This window comes from Coloeus monedula (assembly GCF_965178545.1).
Source record: "Coloeus monedula genome assembly, chromosome: 9".
Taxonomy (NCBI): domain Eukaryota; kingdom Metazoa; phylum Chordata; class Aves; order Passeriformes; family Corvidae; genus Coloeus; species Coloeus monedula.
In genome coordinates, this window is record NC_138789.1 from 7,386,376 (window position 1) to 7,411,960 (window position 25,585).

At 46.8% G+C, this 25,585-nt stretch overlaps 1 protein-coding gene across 6 annotated transcripts in view; it reads left to right on the forward strand.

The window, feature by feature from the left end:
• The window catches only part of PACS2 (phosphofurin acidic cluster sorting protein 2), a 78,052-nt gene that overhangs the window by 24,375 nt on the left and 28,092 nt on the right, over positions 1-25,585 (forward strand). The window contains exons 2-16 of one of the 6 annotated variants that reach the window (XM_082287082.1): positions 3,050-3,137; positions 6,315-6,404; positions 10,267-10,392; positions 12,399-12,561; positions 13,602-13,675; positions 14,440-14,520; positions 16,787-16,846; positions 18,091-18,248; positions 19,994-20,084; positions 20,766-20,843; positions 21,579-21,700; positions 22,192-22,327; positions 22,992-23,096; positions 24,586-24,692; positions 25,391-25,545. In XM_082287082.1, the coding sequence (XP_082143208.1) occupies positions 3,050-3,137; positions 6,315-6,404; positions 10,267-10,392; positions 12,399-12,561; positions 13,602-13,675; positions 14,440-14,520; positions 16,787-16,846; positions 18,091-18,248; positions 19,994-20,084; positions 20,766-20,843; positions 21,579-21,700; positions 22,192-22,327; positions 22,992-23,096; positions 24,586-24,692; positions 25,391-25,545 (1,634 nt within the window). Of the gene's footprint in view, positions 1-3,049; positions 3,138-6,314; positions 6,405-9,860; positions 10,142-10,266; positions 10,393-12,398; positions 12,562-13,601; positions 13,676-14,439; positions 14,521-16,786; positions 16,847-18,090; positions 18,249-19,993; positions 20,085-20,765; positions 20,844-21,578; positions 21,701-22,191; positions 22,328-22,991; positions 23,097-24,585; positions 24,693-25,390; positions 25,546-25,585 lie in introns of those variants that run through there. The other 5 variants (XM_082287084.1, XM_082287083.1, XM_082287085.1 and 2 more) reach the window with 5 other exon arrangements.

The window sequence follows — 25,585 nt, forward strand, 5'->3', positions numbered from 1 at the left end:
TTCTCTGCACCTTCTGTATTGCTGTCCCAGGTTTTCAAAATACTTCAGGCTTCTTCAGCTCCAGGCTTGAGGCTTCCTCAGTTCCCCTTGTGTGCGCTAGGTTATTTTCTCTGTGTTCACAGAGATCATATCTGTATGTATTAGAAGCTTCCAAATGCAGCCTTATTCTTTTTCCACGTCTTTCCAGGTCCGCCTGTGTCTGTTCTGTTTTACTTACTGGTGTTTAACCTAACGGGCTCATTGGTAGAAGTGGCTTGTGAGACTGGTCCCTGTTCTGACTCCTGAGACTTGATGGAAGTACAGTAAAACCTTGGCAAAAGATAAGTGCGTGGTAGGAGGTGCTGCTGTTATCAGAAGCAGTTATTGCACACAAATCCTTGCTGTACCTGTGTGCACGAGTAGTTCAGGATCCTTGTGCTGGTGGCAGGGACGCACTTGGCATCTGCCTTTTCATCGCGATTTGAATAAGGTGTGGCCCCTTTCTGCCACATATTCTGAAGATTGCTTTGATTTGTAAGCTGCCAACTTAGACTGAAATAGTGTGTTGAGGGTAAGAGTGATTTGATGGGACTTAAACTGCTTTTTATCCATCCCCCACACGCCCTGCCCCCCACCGATGGAGAGGATAAACATTTCATTGTTTTTTGTGTGAAGTGCCTTTTAGTACCAGCAGCCCAGCAATGGGGTATAAAGAAAGCAGATGTGTCCCATGTCTTTTTTAAACTGCTTTTGTTTTTCTGATCACTGTAAAGGAGGCTTTCAATTTTTAGAATTTTTTTTCCCAAGCAGCAAGTGCTCCACAGGGTTTGATCAAAGCTCATAAATGATGAATTGAAGGAATGCCCAGCGGAGAACAGAACGCCCTCCTTGTGCTCTGCTCTGTGTGCTGAGAACACCATTGTTTCTTCCTGTACCTTTTCCATCCTCGAGCTCGGGGCTGGAGAGAAAAGATCTTTGTTCCTTGCCTGTCTGCTGAGACAATGCCAGTGTGTTGTCCTACCTCTGCTCTCAGCACCTGACTGGCCCGAGCTCTGTGGGTTTTGGCAAGCTGAGCACAATTGTCCTCCAGCTACCGCGTTACAAAGAAAACAAACGGCTTCACAGCCTCCTTCCTCCAGATCCTGGCCCGGCTGCTTCACGGCAGCAGCCACGTGTGTCTGTGCTTGCTGTTTTATTCACGATGCAGAAGAAAAGCCAACACCCTCTCCTGTGCTCCAGGTTGAGGGATGCAGCTTCACCTGACTCGAAGTGCACACAGCTGCTGGTGGGGGGACAGAAGTGGACAGAGGCCCAGGCAGGCCCATTTTTCCACCTTTCTTGTTATTTCTGCAGCATATCTGGCTGTGCTGTCTTGTGATGCAAAGCTCTGCAAAGGAGAGAGTTTGTAGTTCTCTCTTTCTCTTGGTTTTTGGGGGTTTTAGCAGGAACCAGTGCTTTGCAAAGGAGGAGGAAGAACAGATGGAATGGGCTGGGTGGAGAAGAGGCTGGCAAGGACATGTTTGGAGAGGTGCTGGAGTGCAAACCATAAGAGCTCAGACTGGCTCTTCCCTGTTACTGGCCCTGTGTGAGAGACCAGAGTTCACACAGAGCTACGGATGTTTCAGGATGAGACAGGCAGTACTTGCTTCAACATCTACCCCCACTCCTGTTGGGAAGAGCCTTTAGCTGCATCTCTCCTGCTGTTTTGCACCCAGGCTGATCCTGTCTACCTTCAGGCATTGCAGCAAAGCAGTGTTTCAGCTTCCCACCACAGTGGAAAAGATGGTGGAGATGCAAGTCACCCTTGCAGTGCTGAACTACTGGGCACCTGGCACCAGTGTGAAGTACCGTAGTTCAAGTGCAGGCGTCAGTCAGTGGCACTTGTGTGAGTGCTGCTTGGACATGCACCAAAATCCAGCATCAGCTCCTCTTTCCTTCTCATCTGCTGCTGGACTTCACCCCTTCATGAACAGCCCTGATGTTACACTTGATCTGGGAGAAAGAGCTCGACAGTGGGTTTGAGAAGAGCAATGCTCATGTCTGCTAACATTCCATGTCAGAGGCCAGAGATGCCCATGCCATGGAGTAAGGACCTGACACAAAGGCAGTGCTGGCTCCTGGCCAGCGTGACAGATGATGTGTAGTCACTACAGCCCGCCCAGCAACTTTCTCTGGCCTCTGCTATCCTCAAACTGAGCTGTCTTGGCTTCAGGTTTATCTTTCCCTGAAGTTCGTTTATGAGTATGCCTTCTGAATTCCCCCAGATAGTGGTAACTTCTGTGAAACTGTGACAGTGCCAATGCCATGGTTCTGTTACCCAGAGCCTTAACTCTGCTGCAGAGGCTGAATTTCATCTGCTCCCAAGTTCCCTGTGCTGGAAGGCAGAAGTGCAAACAGCTTTAACCAGAACAATGTAGCATTGCCTGGGTGAAGAATGTGAATTACTTGCATATGTGTGGCATGTGAACACCAGGGCCAGAGGGCACCACTTGAGTCCTTTCCTTCTTTCTTTTTCCTTTTTTTCTCCCTCCTTTCCATTAGAGATGCCTGAGCCACTTGCTACTACTTTTGTTTGGGGGTGAGGAGAAGAATGTGTGGGTTGACAAGAGGAGGTGGGAGCAAGATCTTTGGGAGCCAGGAGTCTGAAGATGAAAAAGCCAACAATCTAGGAAAGCCTTGTAGACAAGTTTAAAATTAGATTGACCCTATGCTTTCATATTGCTGGAATTTAATTCCTCTGACCCTGAAGCTTTTGGTCTGACTCAGAGCAAGGGTTCCCAGGCTGTGGTCGGTGAAGGCCAGTGCTGTTTGGGGCTCTCATGTGGCCATGGGTCTGTATCAGAGACAGATGTACCTCCTGTCCACCTCCTTGTATTTATTGAAAGTTGAGAAATTGAGTCTGAGAAGCCAGGGAAGCCTCATATATTTCTGCTGTCTTTGTATCAGTGTGCGGCTTGTGTCTGGAGCCTGTTCACCCGTAAACTGGGATACTGCTGTGTGTAAAAGCTGTTCAGAGCTTTTCCTTTTTCAGGCATGATTGTAACTGTTTCTCTTCTGTTCCTGTTTGCAGGTTGTGCAGCTTGACATTAAAGAAACTGGTAGTCTTAAAGGAATTGGATAAGGAGCTTATTTCTGGGGTCATTGCTGTCAAAATGCAGGTAATTGCTGCTCAGTTCTAAGAATTGTGTTGTTTGACTAAAAATACTGGCAGGTGCCCAAACTGAGCTTTACCTCCACATAAGGGTCCATTGCATCCACAGTCCCAAGTCCATCAGGGCATTCTGGATCTGTGCAGACTCTCCTTCTCCCATCTTCCTACTTCATTTCACTGTTGTAAGCGAAGAATATTGTTCACTGATGGCTCAGCATGAGCTTGTCTGCATGTAAAAATGCTCTTTATGAATCATATGTCACCTTTTCTTCCTGAGCTGGCACTAAATCCAAGCCTGGTTCTCTTTAACAGTCTGGGGCTGAACATCTTGGTAACTGGGTCTTGGTTTGGAGGAGTCTGGGCCTTCCTCTGCTGGTGGGCAGCTCTGCTATTGAGCCTGTGGCCAAGCTTGTCAGTGGATTTGTAGGGTGCCTGTACAGACTAATTACTTTTCCTAAAATACAGTTGTCATCCTAGGTAGATAACCCACTTTACAGCAGATGTTTGCCATTTAATTAGGTAACTCCATGTAGGTCACACTGCCTGGAGGCGGGCTGGGAAGGAAGGGGACTCAGTTCCACAGTGCGTCACGGCATCACTTCAGCTCATGTGCTCCCATCACTGCAAATGCTAAAGTGCTTAACGAGTAAAAGCCTGGCAGACCTATAAGTAGAACGTCAACTGTGCTGAAAAGCTGCTGCTTTTCAAATAAAGAACTAGGCAAACCCCTGCAGAGAGCTGGTTGTGTCAAAGCACACAAAATCTAGTTTGGAAGGTGAAATCAGGAAGGGCCTGTGGTGGAAAAATATATAGCTGAGGATTTAATTGGTATCTCTCATCTTTGAGTTGTCCAGGTGGGGTAAAAATTGTCCCTCTATGTTGGAGGGAGTTCATGCAGCCACAGCAGGGAGCAGAAAGGCAGGGAATTGCTTCACACACCTGGTTTGTGGGAACCTCAGAAGAAGCACTGCTGTGGGTTTCCAGGCTGTCAGATACTGCTTGTCAAGGCTGAAAGCTTTCCATATGTTTGTGCTCCTAGATGATGAATGCATCACTGTAAGGACCTGAGGCTTGTTAGTGAATGATCTATACCCAGAGAGTGCCAGACTTGGGTTGAAGAATTCAGTAGCTTTTATTAGAGCAAAACCTTCTTTTCCTCTCCAGATTACTGCTGACTGCTTACACTTTCTATAGGTGAAAGCTTGCCCCAGACCCACAAATCCAAAGGGAATTTTAACACGTGGGAGTTTCACATCCCATTTTGTGTATTTGTTGTGATCTGCATTCCTGTTGTAATCCAGACACTGAAACCTGAGCAGTCCTCTCCACACCAGGGCCCATCCCTGAGGAACTGGAAGGCAGACAGGCGTGCCTTGTTCAGGACATGCATCTGCATGTCCCAGGCTGCAACTTGCATCACCAGGCTACCCTTATTTTACCCTGTCCACTTGACCTAGAGGTGACAGTGGCTGGAATGGCCGTTGTTCCAAAGAGTGCCTCGCCTTGGGTGTCCCTTGTGCTGGCTCTGCACACATATTTCTTTGGGATGTGCTGTTTAACAGTGGGTCAGTAGCACTGCAGCTGTCGACACAGCCAGGTTCGAAGCCCTGCTATTAAAAGTCCCTTTAGAGCTTGCAGGTTATGATGCTGATGCTGACAAGCTCTTTCAGGGATGCTTAATCTGCCAGCACTCAGGTTTCTGACATGGCTATTGTTTGAGGCTGGTGGTACTGGATCATCAAATACATGATCTCTGTCAAATGACTGCCTTTGTATGGGGAATTGCATGAGAGTTGTCAGACACCAGAGCCCTTCCAGAGGGGATGACTGAATTCAGACCTAATGAGAGCATCTTACCTGCATTTCCCATGTCTCCTTGCAGCCTCCTGAGCAGTGATGTTCAAAGAGTTGTCAGCTGTATTTCCTGAGCCATTGCTCTGTTTATCTGCTGCGGTCTTTTAAAAGCAACTATATTTGGTCTTTCATTAGATTTTGGTTGCGTAACCAGTAAAGCAAGATTGCTGCTATTAGGGGCTTTGCACAAATGGAGCAGCTGCTGCTGTTGCCAGCGGCCAGGCTGGCTGTGCTTCACTTGCACGTGTGCTGCTTGTCCTGGGGGCAGCCCTTGGGTGCCTGGCTCTGCTCTGTTGTCTGATGTGCTGGAGCTTCCAGAGGGGAGCTGAGGCACCGCTGCAGATCACAGTGTTTGCTCTGGCTGCCTAAGCCATACGTTTGGGGAGGAGGGGATGTAAACGAGGCTCTGCTGCTGTCTCATCTCATGATGCTCTTTGAGGCTAATAGGGGCAGACCACATTTCCCTTTGGATGTAGCTTGGAGGTGTTTACCCCCCCCCCAGTCTGTCTCTGATTTCCCAGATGCTGCTTTTTCGAGAGCTACAGTTCTGTGCTTCTGGGAGATCAGCCCTTCTGGACAAAGCCAGATCTGCAGCCTCAGCAGAGCATTGAGCCAGAGACCTCTGAAACTTGCCACTGTGTTGGAACAATGCAGAAGGGTTTGCTAGGCAGCAGTCTGTCATGTTTTCCTGCTAGTTTTCCTTCAAACATTCCCTGAAATGAAATGCTCACACGGTAAATAGCCTGGTAACTCTGTTTAGCATAAGGCAGCCCACACACAGGGTTGATTTGGAGTTGCCCTGTGATACATTAAATCTCCAGACTTCACTGAGATGCTTAGTGAATTTTTTCTTTAATATTCCCAGCTACTGGCAATTGTTTAAACAGGTTAAAGTCCCCATTTTCCCCAGGGAGGGGTGTGTTCACAAAAAGAAAAGCCCAGTCGTCATGGCTAATGCCGGAGATTTAAGCACGATGCTGCAGTCTCCAGGCCCCGGAGATGAAGAGCCTTGTACCTATTGGCTGAAGTGAAAATACGAGACTTCAACTCCAGGGGTGGGGGTTGAATCACAGCTTTTCAATGCTGGGGTTTGGCAGAACAAAAGCTGCATTGTTGCAGTTAGGGACAGTAAATATGCCCAAATCTTTATTAGTCAAATATCTCCCTTTCATCTCATTAATATTTCACAGAAGTACAAGGTCAGACCCATCCGTTCACTTCTCTGTGGTAGTCCATGACAACGTTTCCTGGTTTGCAGTAAATAGGGCTGGGATGGGATGTAAGGGCTGGCTTCGGGGGAATTCACCCACTGGACTTCGTTTCCGTGCAGGGCTCCAAGCGCATCCTGCGGTCTCACGAGATTGTATTGCCCCCGAGTGGACATGTGGAGACGGAGCTCGCGCTGACCTTCTCGCTGCAGGTAGGCTGGGATGGGGGTGCTTGCTGGACTGGCTGCTTTGCAGGAAGCAGGGATGTGTGGTGGCTCTGAGGTGAAGATCCTCTGCATGTCCTGTGTGCAACAACACAACTTGTCTGAATTGCCTCTCAGCACTGAGGATCTGGAGCAGGGTGCTGGTTCACAGTGTTCCTTCCACAGTGCATCTTGGAACATGAAGACTTTGCAGGCTGTCCTCTTCAAGTTATGGCTGTGGCAAGAACTGAAGCAGAGCAAGTCGGCTCTTTTTTGCCTTTTGTTGCCTTCTTTATGAATAGGCAGTGGAGGATGGCAGCCATGGGGGTGGTGTGGAGTGTCAGGCTGACAGAAGGCAGTAGTAGGAATGAGTTAGGTGAGCCTCTGATTTGGAGTTGCTGAGGGAGGCACCATTTGGGGAAGCAGGAGCAGTGTGCTTTTAGTTACTCCTGGCTCTAGAGTCACGGGAATAGCTGTGAATTGGAATAACTGCAGTTTTTGGTTCCCCTTTTCTTCAAAGCCTGCTGTCCTGGTCCTACTTCCTGAGCAGGGAAATAAGGTAAATAAGGGCTGGCTTGCTGAAAGTGAGAGAGAGGATCCTGCATGCATAGAGCAGAGCCAGACAGACACTCAGAAGCATTCTTACCTGGATTATCTTCGTTTTGTGGCTGTTGGTTAGATCTTGACTTCAGGACTTTGATCTGGTAAGGAGAAAGGTTCAAGTGATGATGTGAGACTGGTTGTTACTCAGACCTGTGCAGAGCTGAAGCAGGTAAGATTTCATTGCAGACAGATGGTAACCCTGCAGCTGCCCAAGCAGACGGCTGATGCTTTTGCTTCAGTCCTGATGCAGCGCACAGACTGAGTTAACTGCAGCATTGCATCCCCTCTTTTGTGAACAGGAATAACCAAGCTGCATGCCAGGAATATGTACACCTGGATCCTGTGGCTGCAGCTTTCCCATGGCTGGGAGCAAAGCTGTAAGATGAGCCAGGTTGCCCTCTGCCAGTCCTGTGTCAACAAGGAGCAAGTCTGCAGATCTTTTTAGAATTAATTGGGAATATGGTGGGTTGTTTTTTTTTTCTGGGGCTCAGAGCAAGGCTGCAGCAGGATGCAGAGCACTGCCTTTAGCTCTGTTTTCCCTGACGGGGCTGGGAATTGAGCCAGAACAGGGGAGAGGAGTGTCTGTGACAATAAGCCTTCAGCAGAGGTGAGTGAGCTTAAAGCAGAGATGTGCTGCTGGTCTCTGACTGCAGGAAGGTTTGGCGGTCTTGGATGCAGTAAGGCCTGGGAAGCATTCTTGAAATGGCACAGCTGGGGTTTTATGGCAACTTTTACTGCTACTTAATTGGACAGTGGCTGAAAGCTACTTCTAGCTAACAACTGTAGGTACAGTCTGAATTTAGTGCCTGGGATATATTTGAGAGTGGTGGTGGGCCACAAAGTAAAAGCATGTGGGTGTCGCAGAATGAGGTTTTGTTGTCCTGCAGCAGTCAGTATCTCCATATTGCACTGTCAGCTCTTGACACCATATGCCTTGCTTTGTGCTACCTGCCTGGATTTCCAGCCCCTTGTGCCTTCAGTCATTGCCTGCTCAGCTCCTTCTCCTGGGTGACATTCTTGTACTTTGTGCAGAGTGTTTCCTTGTCAGAGCTGAGCCAGAGGTGTTGTGCTGGCTGGTGTAACAGTGAGCAGCCCCTCGTGTCTGGCAGGCCGCTGCTCAAACTGAAGGGAGGAGTTTCCTGCTGCTCTGTTACACAGCTGAGTAAGAATGGAGTTAGTCGTGTGTGTCCAATCCTGCTTCACCTTCTAGCTAGGGCTAGACCGGCAGCAGCCTTTCTGGCAGGAGAGCTACCATCACCCTTACTGCTGGAATGTCTGCTTCTCCTGACCCACAATTCCCCAGATATTCCAAGCACAACATCACAGCTCTCTGGCATTAATTAAGAGCTCTGCACTTAATTCCTGTCTTTAATCTAACAAACCTTTCCAGATGGGAGAGATTACATCATTGGGGCTTCAGAAAAAGTCTTGCCCTGACTCTCACTGTTCTGGTGTATGTGTTTTCTCACCCCTCAGAGGTGCCTTGAGGTGTTTGGTTCTCCCTCTAAAAGTTTTCAAATGTTTTGAGCCAAACTGTTTTCCTCTCCAATCTCTGTCATGGATTGACAGTTACTGAAAAGTTTGTGTTGAAGCAATTCTGTAGAGTTGGTAAGTCATGGCTGGTGTTAAAAAAGCTGGACTGTGCTATGCAAATAGCTGGTCTTTTCTTCTGGAGGGCCTTGCTTTTAATGGAGGAGCTGAGTGGCCTGAGTCTCTTTATACCTTTCTTTTACGACCTCTGTGAATGCTCATCAGAGGTGGCCAGGCAGTACACCTGAGAAACCAGAAACTTGTACAAATAGGGACTTGAGCTATTCAGTTTAATCCCAGCAAACTGGACACATTCAAATTTACCTGGCCTGGGACCACGTGTGACTTGGGACTTCAGTTCTAGGTTTGTACTTAAGCAGCCTTGGTATGGCTCAAATGCTCTGAACTGAGAGCAAGGAGTCCCTCTTCTCTGCTGCCCTTCCAACATGCAGACGGGCCCCAGAAGCAAGGATATGGTAAATTTGAATGTGAAAGGTGCCTCTGGCTTTTTGAGCCCCACCTACCCCTTCTCTCTTTCTTCCATCCTTCTTTTGAGATGTTGCACATCTGTAGAGTCACAGGCTCTGTGTGTTTTGAGGTTGCCTCTTAGTTACATGGACTATTGTTCCTCTCCTCTGCAATGCCTCTTCCTTGGACAATGAGCAGTAGATCTTACCCTTGCGGAGCAACCAGCTAATTAGTATTCTTCTTGTTTGTGTGGCCGCTGCTCCCAGCTCCCTGCAGAGCAGTGAGGCTTGCTCTGGACTACAAATTAATATCTCAGGGATTTCTGATGGTGTTTGGTATTTGAATTTATCAAGTGTTTTGATGGGCAGGAAGTTAATTTTCATAATGTACCAAGGAAAAAACAAAGTAGTTCTTCCCTGCAAGAGAAGCATCCTTCACTTGGCAATGTCCTTTTTGAGATCCCAGCAACTGGGTTCTCCTGTCTGCTGGTTATTGAGTACTATGTATGTTGTATATTTGGAGCATGTGTCCCAGTCTCCTCTCTTCTGGGGATGAGACTGCTCAGGTTGCTGCTTTATCTTTTCTTGAAGACTTTTCTTCCTTTGCACAGCTTCTCCCTCATGGTTATGGTTATGGTTAACTCTGCTCTTTCCCTAATAGTCTCTGCTGGACTTGACAGCTTTCTATTCCTGGGGACTTTTTGGGGGAGGTGTATAAACAAATGTATTTTCTTGTATGGAACATGTCTGGGGAGGATTTATGTCTTTGCAACATAACCTGGCAGTAGGACACGTTTTTTTCTTGACTCAGTTACTTAAAATACAACCACTTGAGAAGTGTCCTTGTGCTGGAGGGAAGGCAGTGTCCTCCCAAGAGCGTGAGGGTCTGTGGCTGTCCCTGCCACTGCCCACTGTTTGTGCAGGGCAGCCCATGCCGCTGGGTAGCACCTCAGGCTCCACTTCTGAGCAACCTCTGTTCAGCTGTTGGGGAAGGTGTCTCCTGGAGGCTGCTCATCTCCCTGGAACCAGCCCTTCCAAACTGAACAGCTCCTCTGTGTGCCTGGATTGTGTTTTTGGAGTGGTTGTCTGAGTGGTTTGGGCAGAGCTGAAGTCTTGCTCGGGATAATGAAGGATTGCCCACTGAGTGTGAGTGAGCTGTTGGTGCTTAGAAAAGTCCTGGGGTTATTCCTTAGGAATGGAGGTTATCCGTGAAGCTTGGGAGATACTGTCAAGAAACAAAACAAACTTTTCCATTGTGTTTCCCACCTCAGTACCCTCACTTCTTGAAGAGAGAAGGCAACAAGCTTCAGATCATGCTGCAGCGGCGGAAGCGGTACAAGAACAGAACCATTTTAGGCTACAAGACCCTGGCTGTGGGGTGTATCAACATGGCTGAGGTGAGCTGCTCTTCACATGGTCTGTTTACACACGTGGACATTCTCTCTTCTCTTCAAACCCATTGTTGCCACTTTCCTCATTGAGAAGTACCTGGCAGGATTTCAAATAGCTGTCTTAATAGCTGTAATCAATGTTCACAGGGCAATATTTTAACCAGATTTTATTACTGAGTAATAATACTGAGCGTTTTCTGCCTCATATCTTAATAGCTAAAGCTTTCACAAGGATAGCTTATGACCTTTTGAGGGTTTTGTTATTGTTTTGTGGCTTTATTAGACTTAGGGGGTCCAGATCAAAAGTGCAGAACAAGACAGAGTCACTTGGGCAAGCCTTCCAACACTGAGAAATGGTAATGTTAAAGCAAGGTTTGCTGTGCTTCTCAGTGCCACAGTATGAGAATTCAGGATTAAGTAATTCCTCTCATTTTGCTTGAAAAACACTTTGTCATTGTTATTTCATGGCTGTTGGTAATTTAGGTGGAGCTCTATTCATGAGAAGTAAATGATAAAATTAATGCTGGAGTCAAGTATGGTTAAATTATTCACTAAGGCTTTCTGAATGGCATAGCTCCATGCTTTGTTATTTCATGCCCTGTTTAACCTCTGCTGTTTCAGTTTCTGAGTGTTTAGAAATGGGCTTAGCAGTAGCAAGTTCAGTTTAACACCAGTATTTTTCATCAGACTGCATTCTGTCAACAACCGACTTTCATCCAAAATAAGCTTGTGTTATGGTGTGGTGAGTTGCATTAAATACATCATTCTAAAGACTACTTCTCTTGTGAGTTCAGCTTCTCTCAGTCTTGCAGTGAAAGCTGAATTCCTTATTTGAATTGGCCAAATGTGTGGTGTTGCAGCTAACATTTTTCCTGTACTGTTTGATTTGCTGGAGAACTAAAAAGTAAATACTGCTGTAAGGCAGAAAACATGTGGGCCCATTAATTAGAGTCATCAGTGAACTTCTAAGTGTTGGGCATTTGCTGCTGCTACATGTGTTTTTTCTTATGTCTGTTTGTAATGTCAGCTGACTGGGGGTTAGAAGGTCAAAAATGTTCAAAGGTTCACCATGTTAGGAAATAGTTGCTCTCCAGCTCATCTGGAATATTTATGAAATTGCAGTCTTCAGGAAAACAGATTTTTACAAGCCCCCCTTCCCGTTTGGAGTTTATAGGAAGATGACCCCTAAACTGCACTGACTCATTTCTTTAAAAAAACTTTAAAAGTTCTCTTAGCTGTTGAAACAAAGCAGTGAATTGGAGTTGAGAGTGAGCAGTTTCAGAGCAGAGGACATATGTTCCTCATCAGCTCAGGTCTGGTTAGGTCCGTGTGAGGAGCTGACAAAGCAGCCTGGTGTGTGTTGGGAAGCTGATGTGCAGGTGTGGGGATGTGCTTGCTCACTCTGGTGGGTCAGGAGAAGAACACAAGACTTACATTCTGGGGAGAAACCTGTGAGCTGTGAGTGGCAAAGGAAGGAGAAACCTGCACCAAGATGCCCCTCTGCCTCCACCATTGACTTGTTTTTCATGACCTGCTGCTTCATTACCTCAGGGTGGTGGCCAGTTCATTCTGAGATTCATGTGTTTTCCATGCTCTCTGGAGCAGGGATATTTTGCCTTAGGAAACACTTTACATCTGTATCTCACCAAGAATTTTTGCTTTTACCAGCTCAAAACCTTAAGACAAACAAAGTTCCTTAATTAGGTGTTCAGAAGGTGGGTAACTTGATAATTCAAATCAGTACTGTTCTGGGGAAGCAAATACGTAGTAACGAGGTAGTCAAGTACTCTGCTTCAAGGATGAGCTGATCAACTCAGAATGCTCTTTTCTTTCCTTCCATCACTTTCATAAGGAGTCAGATAAAATCTCAACTAGCCTTGTGTATTGCCTGCAGATGGTTCCTGTGGTTATAAGGTCTTGGAAATCTAGAGTAACTCTATTAACATAAATAACTCTTGTAGTATGCAAATGACATTTAAATGCAGATTTGTACTGCTTAATTTCTGTCCCAGGTCATGCAGCACCCTACAGAAGGTGGGCAGGTTCTGAGCCTTTTCAGCAACATCAAAGAGGCTCCATTGAAGGTTGCAGAAATCTGGATCTTCTCTTTATCAAGTCAGCCAATCGACCATGAGGACAGCACTATGCAGGCCAGCCAGAAAATCAAGTCTACAGGTAAGAGTCCAACCACATTCTCTGAGGACCAGTGTCTTCCTGAACTAGCTGGAGTTAAACCCGTCCTGGGCTTGGATGCTCCCTGGGACAAATGAGCACTGGTTTGCACAAGTTGCTGTGTCTGTAACTGATCAATGCAAAGAAAACTCAACTTTGCAAATGTGTTGCTGTGTAAGCTGTGACAGGAGTGGGGGATTGAATTGTCAAAGCTTCTCCTGCATGCCACACCACACCTGAGCCATCCAGCAAGGGTTGGCTGTGTTCTCACCAGTGCTCTCCCAGCATTACTGGTGGATGTGGTGAGAACCTGTAGCTTCTCACCTGGCTACCAGTCTTGTATTCAGGAGATTTACATTTAAGCTACTCTTCCATCTTCTTTTTCCTTTGACTATTGTACAGTAAGTTTGATTAATTTTAGATAAGACCTGCAAACCTGCAACATGTTTTGCTGTGGATGATGGCCTGGCTTAGTGAGTGTAAATCCATGATGTTGTGCACTGTATAGGGAAGTCACTGGGTTTATAGTTGTGATGATGTTTTTATGTGGTACCAGCCCTCTGCTTGCTGCTGCAAGAGTGACCTGCTGAAGGAGTGCATGTAGGTGTTTGTGTGTTGTTGCCTGGGGCCAGGCGGCTCACCTGAAGTGTCATTTCCATAAAGGTTTTAGACTCTGTCATGTTTTACTTGCCCCTTTAAGTCAGTTATGCCCATGTTAGGGGGAGAAGTAATTTCCCATGGGGAGAAACCTCTTTGCTTGCTGCTGTCTACCAGGTGGTCCTTTCTAGGGTAAAAGGAGGAGGAGCCTTTACTGTGTCCTGATCCTTCCTTCTTACTGGGTGTGTTTCTCCGTATTCCTTTCCTCGAGACAGTTCCCATTTCACTGTTTCTAGCACAGAGAGATGCCTGCTAGTTTATCTTCTCCTTGTGTGCCTCCTTTTTTGATTTGTGACTTAGTTGGCCTTTTCTGCTCCTGAGATGAGACCATGCCCTCACCTTAAAGGAGTTTCACAGGATCTCTCCCCTCTTTCCTTCCCTTTCAGACAACTATTCCGAGGAAGAGTACGAGAGCTTCTCTTCTGAGCAGGAGGCCAGTGATGATGCCGTACAGGGCCAGGTACTGTTTAGGGCATGGCTTCTCCCTGTGAGGGCTCAGTGGAGCATGTGCACTCCCGGCTCGTGCTTGAAACTAAAAGTCTATTTCTGTATCTAAACCACACTAGTGCGAGACTGTTACCAAGTGTTCAGCTGCAGTGGAGAAGGCCTGCACAGTAACCCATTTCTTCAACCATGCTGTGATTTATCTGTTCACATGTTTGGACTTGAGCTCCCTGAAAAAACATTGGCATCCTTGTGCTTCTCTGCTTAATGGTCAGGGGATCATTTGGTTGCTTCTGTAGTGCTCATTGGATTCAAAGAGCCCAACTGGATCCCCAGCTGTAACTAAAGGCCCAGTGGGGTCTGAGGCAGTCTTTAGTCTGTAATACCTTTTGCAAAACTGGTCCTTATGGAGAATCCCCTGACTAGATGTGAGATGCTTTTGAGTTTGGGTCTTAATTTGCTTTCAGACTCTGGCATCATGTGCCTTTCACCTGTCAGAGGGTACTGAGAGAGGGACCCACCAAAATGTGGGGCTGTGACTGTCCTTGTTCCTTGAATGTAGAACTAGGGCTGTTTTACTTCTCCAAGCTCTTTTTCCTGTCCCTGCAGACCTGTTTCACTTCCTTTTCCCTCTGACATCATAACTGCAATTAAGGCAAATGCTGGATGTCTGGAAGACAGAGCAGCAGGTTCATCTTCACAGAAGGAACATTTTTAGCACTTAAATGCTCATGTGTCACAGAATGGTGAAGGTAACACAGGAATCCTCTTTCTGTTCAGGATTTGGATGATGATGAGTACGAGCTGGGGAAGCCCAAGAAGCAGCGGAGATCGATAGTAAGAACGACGTCCATAACCAGGGTCGGTGGAAATTAGTTCTACTAACACTGATGGGGTTTGGCCAGGATGTGCAGTGCATGTGGCTTCTGGGAGCAGCAGCACCAGACATGCTGGCCCAGCATGGAGCTTGAGGGCATGGTCACAGCATGTGAAGAGCTAGAAAAAGCAGCCAGTTCAGGGACCAGGACTATCCAAGGTGTGTGCAAGGTTAAGGACCTCCAAAAATCATGCAAGTGTATGAAATTCCACTCCCATGAAGAAGCCAGTGCAGGATCCATGCTCATGTAAGTCCTGAAAGAAGCTCTAAGTGAAGGAAAGCTCTCCTATTTGTGCTCTGCGTGGGAGAGGCCAGCAGGAAGTTCTCAAAATGAAATGGCTTAGTCAGGGGTTGGAGATTGGTAGAGAAATTTCAGGTGGTGCATGTGGTGCTGAGGCAAAAGAAGTACCTGGATATTTTTTATATATATATATATATATGTATATATATATATACACACTTAGAAAGATGCATGTGGCTATCCACCCTCTCACAAGCATGAGTGTGCCTGCAAAGCTGCACTTGTGTGGAGCAGGGACTCGTGCTTGACCACACAATGATTCAGCTTTCTGCTGTCACAAGTGTTTATGCATGTCCATGATGACAATAACTCAGAATCACCAAGGATGGGCTAGGTTTGGTTTTGGTTTCAGGAAAAAGTTGGACATCCTTTTACCACTTCTAAGGCTGTTTCTGAAATCCATGTTTTGATGAGGTCTGAAATAAACCCTATTTTGTCCTGAATCTGTCACTATAAAGATCCTGTCTATGAGACCAGGAGTGTGCTGGTTCATATCTTTGGTGTCCATATTGTTTTGAAGTGTCAGTGACCAGTCAGGACAAAATCCACCACTTAGTTAGTAAGCAAGGAACTCATAATAGGAATGTCTTTCTAGCCCTGACCTCTGAACTGATGCTGAATCTCCAGCTGGTGCAAAACTGGGTTTGGTGATGCCAGTTAAGTTAACATCAGCCCAGCTCCAAACCCGATCTTCTCTCTGTGAAACCACTCAGGCCAGCAAACAGCTCTTGCCATGTCACCTTAGCTACTGCATGCCGAGTGTCCCCTCTCCGTGGGCTGCTGAGCTGGTCCAAGGTGTTGTGATGGATGGTTTTGCTTGACACCCTGAGCCAGAGAACTGTCACTATTGTGAGAGCATCTCAGCCTCAGGGATGCACTGGGGACAGAAACAGAACTGTCTTGGGAGAGTGTGGTGGATTTATTTCACCTAAACTTCAGCTGTCTAGAAGGTGGCTGCAGCTGCAGAATATGAATTCAGAGATAAAGGGTGCAGTTTGGGATCTGTGTGAAGTGTCTGAGGCCAGAGTTAGGAGTAGGCATTTGGGCTTGCAAGAGCACGTGAGATACAGGAGAGTCAGCAAATGAGCAACTTTCTTCACCTAAGAGTGGCCTGGTACCAGCCATTTCCTTCTCCCTTTCCTCCTGACACAAGGATGCCACCTCAAATGCTCTGTACCAGCACTAAGACCTGGGCCCTTCTTGTCTTGTCGAGAGTGTGCATATCAGTTTTGTCAGTGACCAGCAGAGAAGGGCTGGGCAGCTCCTGGCAAACCTCAGCTGTTTGATCCTGCAAGAGGGGGAGCTCTTGGGGGTAAGCAAACACAAAGGAAGTGCAGCAGTTTGCCTTGTGTTGTTTTGGGCTTGGTTCCCGCTGTGTCCAGGATCTGGGAGTATGGCTCAGGAAACATTTGCATGATGGGGAAAGTGCTAAGGATAAGCGCCACAACTTTTCTTTCTCCAGTGCTGCTAGTGAAATAAATGAACCTGCCATGCAAGCTCCTGCAAAAAAAACCCCCATGCTTTGGTGGTAGAAATTGTATTTGTTCTCTGGGTCAGTGGATAGTTGTCTCTGTTGGCTCATCCTTGTTAAGAGTCAGAAAAGGTGATTGTCAGGTGTTTTCCAGAAACGTATCAAAAAGGTACAGGAGGTGTGATCTGGCAGATAAAATTTGTTATCCAACCAAAAGCAGTGTGCCATCTTTCAGGTGTATAGTGCTTGTTGGAGTGGGACCTATCAGTTTGTGGTAATGCAGGAATGAAATTATCATAGGTGTGGAAAAGCTGATTTCAGTGTAAGAACAGCAGAGAGGTGGTCTGTGGTGCCAGGTGTTATTTGATTTGTAACAGCAGTGTAGCCACCAGTGTCAGATGTGTCTGGGCTTCTTGAAGACTGGGAGAAAACAGCTCACTTAATGCTTTACTTATGTAAAAGTGTCTTTAACTTGCAGCAACAAAACTTCAAACAGAAGGTTGTGGCACTGCTGAAGAGGTTTAAAGTGTCTGATGAGGTGAGTAATTCGTTCTGCAAACCTTCCTGTCTTATGTGCTGCCCTCTGCTTGGTGCATCTTGCTTTAGTCTTCAGGAGCACTCTCCTGTTTCCTTTTGTTCCCTTCATTTTGTTTTCAAGTCCACAGTGGATGTGACCTTTCCTTATACCCTGGCCTTGCAGGGAGGCTTGAGGGCCAATTTCTAAATGTCAGCAAACATTTTCTAGATGAAGTTTTATCAAAAGCAGATTTTGGCAGCCATGTGCATACCCATTAGTTTTGCAGAATGCTTTGAAATTATCTTTGAGCCGTTCAAAGGCAAATAGTCCAAATGGTGTATATTGCTTGCGAAGTTAAATCCCAGCCTGTTTGATCACCTTACTAGAACAAGCAGGAAAGACATGAAAAACTTGGATAGGGAGCTCAGATCCACGAGTCAGCTGCTTGATCAGAGCTGAAAAGGATGAAACAGATCCAAAACCCAAGAAACCTGTGTAACATTAAGTATATAATACAAAAACAGTTAACATCTCGTTTGGCTGCGTGGCTCTGTGCTTGTGAGTAAGAGTGAGTAACTCCTCGTGCTTCCTATCTCTTCCAAAGAGTCCTGTTAGTTTTGCTGTTCTTCCCAAGTTAGCTTGGCAGAGTCAGCACCCACAGCTGAGGGCTCAGACAGCCGAGCCGCTTCTTTTCTGGAGCTGCCACCCAAAAAGCAAGCTCTGGCCTGGGCACAGCCCCTGCTTGCTCCGGGGTATATGTGAAACAACCCGTGCAAGTTCAGTGTGAGGTATGTGTGTTCTCTTTGCCCTGTCGGTGGCGGCGGGTCCTCGTCCAGGTTTCAGGCGCCTCCTGTGGACATTTTTGGGTATCAAATCACGAGGTGTCCGGGCAGCTGTTTCAGTAAAACCCAAGACAGGTTACATTGTTGGGAATACTGGAATTTTGTACTGGTTCTAAGGAAACTGGGACTCCTTTGGAGCCTTTTTAAAGCTTTGTTTATAGAATAGGGTTGAATAACGGACATAACCAATGGTTAAATGACATGCTCATGGATGCCTGTTCCAATATGTAACTCCTGCTTAACCAGGCACTGACAAGCTTGATCCAAGACAAGCATTTCTCATATACTTAATGCTCCTGTTGGACACAGTATCCTAGCTCCAGGAATAGAATCTTCCTCCCAGGACTGGTGTACTGCAATCCTAGGAGGCTCCTCAGTCTGGCTCCTAGGAGGGTTGGTGATACCTGTTTTTGTCCTGAGTAGGTTCTGGATTCAGAGCAGGACCCAGCAGAGCATGTTCCAGAGGTGGAGGAGGATTTGGACCTTCTATATGACACGCTGGATATAGAGAATCCCAGTGACAGTGGGCCAGAAATGGAGGATGATGACAGTGTCTTGAGCACTCCAAAGCCAAAGTTAAAGTAAGTGTGAGGCAGCTTATGCTGGGCCAGAGAGAGACTGTGTACAGTGCCAGATGTTGGTGTCGTTCCCACCCTTCCATGCTGTTTTTTCCCCTCTGTTTTTTCCCCTGACATGGTGGTGTTAGAATGGAAATGACAGTTTGTGATCTAGAGGCTGTGTGTGTGGAGTCTAACTTCCCTTCAGTCTCAGTTCTTCCTTGTTCCCTTTGCAGATGTTCTGCTGCCCTGCCACCTGAGCACAGGGGAAGGAGTTGGTGGCAGGCAGGCAGAGAATTGAGCTGTACACAGTGTTTTGAAGAGGTAGTAAAAACAGGAAGGTAATGTATGCGAAGGCAGAAGTAGAGGAGGGGACGAACAAGGCACATTGTCTTTCTGGAAAGACCTTTCTTGTAATAATACCCTGTGTGGAAAGAGAGTCTTTGCAGGGATTAAGGAAGCAGAGCTGCAGGAAACAAATGAATTCCTCAGGGCCCAAATGACTACAGCACATGCTGATATGCTCAAGCCTGTTTTTAAAGGACTCGTGTGGGCAGTGATGTGTGGGTCAGTCCCAGCACTGTGGAGCTGAGCTGGGGGTTGCTGGCTCGGGGTCTCGAGCAGTTGCAGAGCCCTGAGCTAACAGAGCTGTGTCACATCTCTGCCCAATAAAGACTGAAAACATGAGACTGAGCTGCACTCATCCTTCTGACTGGTGTGTGGTTGCATCCTCAGGCCTTCAGTGCTTGATGGCTCTGAAACAGAGTTATGGCACTGACCACTGCAGTTGGTCAGTACAGCATCTGCTAAATCTGCTAATTACCAGGTGTCATAATATCCTCATTAATGTCCCATTACCTTATTGGGCTAAGAACAGATTCTGAGTCTGGAATGACCTGTTCTGTATCAGTGAGCAAGAAGATGTCAAGGATAGACTGGGGCAGTGTTGGTAAATGATAGGGCTGGTGGCTTGTAAAGGTGTTTGGTGCTTAACCCAAGATATCAGCCAGTTGGTAGGCCCTACCTTGAAGGGATTTGAAAATCGATGTTTTGTGGTAAACAGCTGCTTTGAAACAAGCCAAAATGCTTTACTTTGCACACTGAAAGTTCATATCCTGTTCCCTGGAGCTGAGGAGCTAACTGTTCTGGGATATGTGATTGCTGGAGTAATGCTGGAGTAAGAACTTAATGTGTCTGGTCCTGGGGAGACACTCTGTAGTTTCCTGTGTGCAGTTCTTGTGTGCATATCTTAAAGAGGATGTGATAAATGCTGATGGCTCATAGGCAGGTTCTTCCTGCAACAACAAAAAATCAGTGCCTTACATTATAATTGAGTCTTGTAGCCTGATGTGATGAGCTGCCTTTTGAGTAGAAGCACAATCTGATTGTGTATGCTACTTTACTTTATTGAACAAATGTGTAATTGGAGCCTAGGGCTGGCAGCCAAATCCAGATGCAACCCGCAAATAAAACGTGTATTAGCACCAAGCATCACTTACCCAGGAGCAGAGTGTTGGGGTGTGGGGGGAAGCAGTAATTCTCCTTGCTGTATGTCAGTCAAGAGCAAGATCCAGGGATCCCTGGGCTTTTTGGCTTCTCTTACTGTCCTGGACACTTTCCTCTCCTTTCAAAAGTAGCCTGTTTTACTGGAACCATTGGGGAGCAGTAAGATCCTCTGGAAACTGTCGTGTTGCTTTGCTATGAATGTGGTGGACTTGCCCTGTCAGTGTTTTTGATAGTAAGAAATGGGTTTTACTTTTCTTATTCAGACCTTACTTTGAAGGACTGTCACACTCCAGCTCTCAGACAGAAATTGGTAGCATCCACAGCATCAGGAGCCAGAGAGAGCCACCGAGTCCTGTAAGTCACATTTCAGGTGTTATCTATCTGCACGTAATAGACCTGCACTGTCTCTATTTGCATGTGTAAATTATAGCACCCTCTCTGACTCCCTCCAAAGACTTGGATGCAGAGATACAAATTTTCTGCTAAGAAAACATGTTTGTTTTTTTGGGGGGTTGGGGGTTTTTGTTTTGTTTTTTTTTAAAGGCAAATATTGTATTAACTCAAGGGTGCATCTTTGGGTTATGTATTGAATACTTGCTGATGGTATGAATAGCTTCAGATTCCCATGTGCCTGAAATGACTGCCAGGATGGGAGGTGTTGCCTGGGAGTTTTAGGGTCTTCTTAGCAGTCTGTGGAGGAAGCTTTTCTTTACTGTTGTTGGGATACTTTTCCTGGTGGCTGACAGTGAATGGTCAGGGGCAGCTCAACTGCTTTTCCATTCCCTCATGGAGGGGCATAAAGTGTCAGTCCCATCTCAGGGCACTTCATTGCCTCTACTGTGTGTTGTGCATCAGCTTGGCCACATCCCACACTAATGTGTGCAGTCCTGGTGTGACCAGGAAGCACTGCTGGCCATCCTGCAGAGCTGTGTGATGTTTAAATGGAGAAGCATCTCTTCTGAACAGCCTGACCCAGAGAGTGTGGCTGGAAACTGTGCTGGTGCTAAACCTCCTGAGGATTTTTCTTCTCTCAAGCAGGTAGAAGTGCCTGAAAAGACAAAGAGTCTTGGAACCAAACATGCAGGCGACAGTGTTTCTGACACTGTCCCTTATGTAAGTTGAAAATGCACTTGTTGACTTCCCTCCTGTCAGTTTGTGTGTCAGCTGTGGGCTGCATTCTGTGGCATGCGTCTGTCTGTCCATATAGCTGCACATGCAACACAACTTCCATGGGTAACTGCAGCTGCAGTGAAGATAACACTGAGTTTTCCTTCTCATCTTAGTTTGGAGGTTCTTGTCTTTCAGCGTTTTGCAGGTGAAATGCTCTATTTGACCTTCTGTTCAAACAGCCTGAGGAAGGCTGGCCCAAAGCTTGCTACTGAGCATGTAAAGGATGCTCCAGGCTGTTTCATTTTATCAGACAGAAGTATTACTTTAAGCTGAATTGGCAGAAATCAAGCTGGTCCTGAGGGAAAAATCCCAAAGCTCAAGTTGCTCTGCTGGGAACATGGGGTGTGTAACACTTCTCTCATGTCTTTCTCTCTTAGCTGGTTCGTTTGGGTAAGCTGAATTAATCTGCATTGCGTGAGGAGGCATGTCCCTGGCTTTGAGCTGTGAGAGTCCCTGTTCCAAATAGCATATCTGAACACCTTTCCTACCTGCAGCTCCCTTGTGAGGCAGAGCTGGCAACTGGGAGCCCCAGATAGCCACTATTGGCTTCTCCCTTTTGGCAGTGAGGAGCATGTCTGGAAGAGGCAGGCTCAATGTGCCCCAGATGGAGCTAAGCTCCCAAGGTGAGACAGAGGGGAGGGTTTGTTCCTGGTGACTCTGTTCCCTGTGTTTTTGCAGGAGTCTAACCAGCAAGCTGAAGTCCAGGACGCTGAACTCCCCACTCCAGATGTGTTTGTGGAGAAGCTCCCACCCAGCGGGAAGATCACAAAGACAGAGTCCCTCATCATCCCATCCACCAGGTACAGGGGGACAGCGCTGTGCCTGCTGCAGAGCTGCTCAGGAAGTCATGGACAGCGTGCTAGGATTTGGTCAGGATGGCCTTAAGGCACTAAACTGCAAGGACACCCTCCTCATGTTTGGGCACTTAAGTGATGGGTCTCGAGCACTTGATAAATGAACACTCAGAGGTACTCTGTGCTGCTTTGGGGTGTGTGACTGCAGTTTGCCTGGCTGGATCTTATTATGCTGGTGTAGCAGTAGCAGAGAGGTGGTGTGGGTGTTAGCATAGGCTGTGGAAGTCATCCTGGGACTCCTGGGAATGTGCTGAACTGTGCGCTGTGCACTGTCAGAAGCAGCATCAGCAGGTCTCAGGCTAGCTCAGATCTGCATGCAGAATTCCCCAGTGCTTCTGCTGATATTACTGAGTTTGCCAGACTGGGTGATTGGGATTTGGGGGCTGTATCTCACTCAGATTTGTGCCAGCTCTGGAAATGTAAGCACATCTCTCCAGCAGGTCTGAAGGGAAGCAGACGGGGCGCCGGGGAAGAAGCACATCCCTGAAGGAGAGGCAGCCGGTGAGGCCGCAGAATGAGAGAGCGAACAGCCTGGACAATGAGCGCTCTCCAGACACCCGGCACCACTTACAGGTGTGAATAGCATTGCTGTCTCTCCAGCCACTCAGAGCTTTTCCTCTTCTCCACTGTCTCCTGTGGTCCTTTTCCTTCTGGTTCGAGCTCTGTCCCTGCTGGGAAGGAACTGGGCCCCGCAGCTTCAGGAAGGAGGGAATTTATGTCTTGGCTAAAATTGTATCTTCCATCCAGTCTGCTGGGGTTTGCCGGCTTGTAGCTTTGTCAGCCAGCCATAAACTGAAAACACTGGAACAGATTGTTAGAATGAGAAATGAATAGGGATGTGTTGAGGAATTACTCCTTTGAAATAAGGCAGATTGCTAGGGACTGACTTGGGCACAGCATATGTGCCATGCTTTTGTTAGCTGTGGGACTCATTTATTTCCCTCCTCAAAGGAGATTGTTCCTGGCTTTTATGAATCTCAGATTCTTGGGCTACTGTTAGTTGGTATAAAGTGATGAAAGTAAAAGTGCATGGCAGAAAGGGTAATGGCCAACAAATCCAGGGTGGCTAATATTGAAGAAGCTGCAGTGTCAATCCCCGCAGCCCAGTGTGCCTTTGCTGATGGGATGATTGGCCAGCATGCACAGCCACCTCATCGATTGCAAGAGCAGGAGCTGGTGGCTTGGTGGTTAGAGCTGACACCTCTTACTGTTCTCTTTTCTGTGTCTTTATTTCCAGATCCCCAGGAAAACAGTGTATGATCAACTAAATCACATCCTGGTTTCTGACGACCAGCTGCCAGAAAACATCATTCTTGTCAACACATCTGACTGGCAAGGCCAGGTAAAGGCAGGAGACATTACCTGGAGCACAGTTCTCCTGTGCTGTTCCTCCTCAGGAATGGACAGGCCTTGACCTCTGCACCAACCAAGTAGGTTCTGCTGCTTGGAAGAGCAGTGGTGGTGCATGGGGGCTCGCAGCATACTGAGTGTTCAGTGCCCACAAGTTGGATTTCGTCTGGCCAGGAGATGCTGGGATCTTATAGAGCTTCGCCACCTGAGTCTTTCCACAGAGGTGTTTTCTCCTCCAAGCAATGCCATTCCTTCTGGTTAGCAGCACACTGGGAATAGCTAAATCCTTGCACTCAAAAGCCTCCTAAACTGTGGTAGACTGGGACAAAGGAAGCAGGGAGGTCTGACCTTGTGGTGGTTTAGGCTGAGATTTCTGAGCATAGGTGGTGAACAGGAGGAAATATTCCGGGTCAGCTCTGTAGCCATGTACATGTGCTTGTGATTGCTGACTGCAGGAATCACCCCATCCTTCATGAGTGATAGTTGTTTTAAGAAGAACCCTGAGCAATACTTTCTTTTGCTGGCAACATGGAGCAGTTTGTTACGGGTTTGGAACAAATTTTGCTCCTTCTGGAACCTTACTCTGAGAAAGCAATAAAATATGTATGGAAGAGGACCAATGAATATGTGCTGGGTGGCTGTTGCCTGGAGAACTTGTGCCAGGCTTGTGGAGTTACATTGTCTGGTTTGGCTTTCTGCTTCTGGAAGAGCTAGGGTCTCAATTTGTGAGAGAGCAAAAATACCAACTGAGCTACTGGTTCCACTTTCTCTATACTTGGAAGACAGAGAAATGCCTTCTAGAGATGGACAGAAGATGTAGATCATCTTCCAGTGGTTCTAGGAGCTTGTGCCTGCAGTATCAGAGGGCATGAAGGATGTGGACCGGGGTGTATAGATTAGTAGTGCAGAAATTGAGAGTATGAGATAATTACTGAATGCCATAATTATGTGTACCTGATTTGTGTGTTCCCCATTAGCTGCATGGAGGGGAAACAGTCCCTCATGAGGAACATGAGTGTGGTAGCACCCTTCCTTTTTTTCAGTGTTCAGGGGTGGACAGAACACTGCATTTGTGTAAGTCCATTTGGAATCAGAGAGATGCAACTGCAGTTTCAGAAGCAGGCAGGTAGACAGTGTCTGCTCTTTCCCGGTGCTGTCTGTGAGGTGAATGGGCTGCTGCTGCTGTCCTGCCCTCTGTGGCTGTAAAAACTGTGCTATTCCAGAGTTGTCATTGCCGTGTTTGGGTTATGGTGTTATGTCTATCAAAAAGATGTTGCCATTTTTCTAGAAGGAGGACTTCCCTTTGGCTGCTGTGCAAGGAGGAGGCATTTGTGAAATAGCCATATCACCTGCAAATCAGACACAGGCAAAGTGCCCAAGAATGGGTATGAGAATACCCAGGAGGTTGGGGGAGGCACATTTTCTTCTAGTGACAAACTGTACCAAATAAAGGACTATAAAATGTTCTGTTCTCTCCTCAGTACCTTTCAGATGTCTTGCAAAAGCACACCTTGCCAGTGGTCTGCACATGTTCCTCTGCTGATATTCAGGCAGCTTTCAGCACAATTGTCTCCAGGATACAGAGATAGTAAGTTCTCATCTTGCTTGTGTTGTCTCAGCCCTAAAAGCCTCTCAGTTCCTGTGCCCCAGGACTCAGGGAGTTTATTTCTCAACTACTGCATGAAACCTTTCCTGTCTGCTCTCCTGAAGTCAGAATTGTGTGGCTCTTCAGCACTCCCCACCCCTGCATGGTGCTGCTGTTCTGCCTCGTGTGGGGGGACACAAGTCACCAACACCAGTGAATATAAAAGACTGTGCTTTGGAGGCTGCCTCGTAGGTCAGATGAATGCAGCAGTAAAGCATGCAAAACAAATAAGTGGGTTTTAAATAGTTCTTGCTCTCCCTTCCAAGTAATTCCCAGATTAATTCCTTGGTTCCTGAAGGCTCTCCCTACTTACCTGCTGAGGGCTGTGGGTACCTGAGTGTGTTCTCTGACACAGCAGTTAGTAGGTACATCCTAACCTAGATAGTTGATCCCAGCCCTTTAGAATATCAAAATGTGCAAAAGAAGGAGCAAGGAGACCAATTAAGAAATTACTGAAGAATGTTCTATTTTATTAATAATGTTTTAAGCTGCTGAGAATCATTGCAATATTGCCTTGTGTATTGAACGAACTCTCTTCTGCTGTAATTATTATTAACCAGGTTGGGTTTTTCTTTGCTGCTTGTTCTGAAATATGTGGTTGAAAACACAATTAAAAATATGTTTCCTCTTTTTCTGTCTAGCTGTAACTGCAATTCGCAGCCTCCAAACCCAATTAAAATTGCAGTGGCAGGAGCCCAGAATTACCTCAGTGCTGTGTTGAGGCTCTTTGTAGAGCAGCTGTCTCACAAAACCCCCGACTGGCTCGGCTACATGAGATTTCTGATCATCCCTCTAGGTAAATAAGGAATGGTGTTTCTTCATGGAAAGGTGAATGG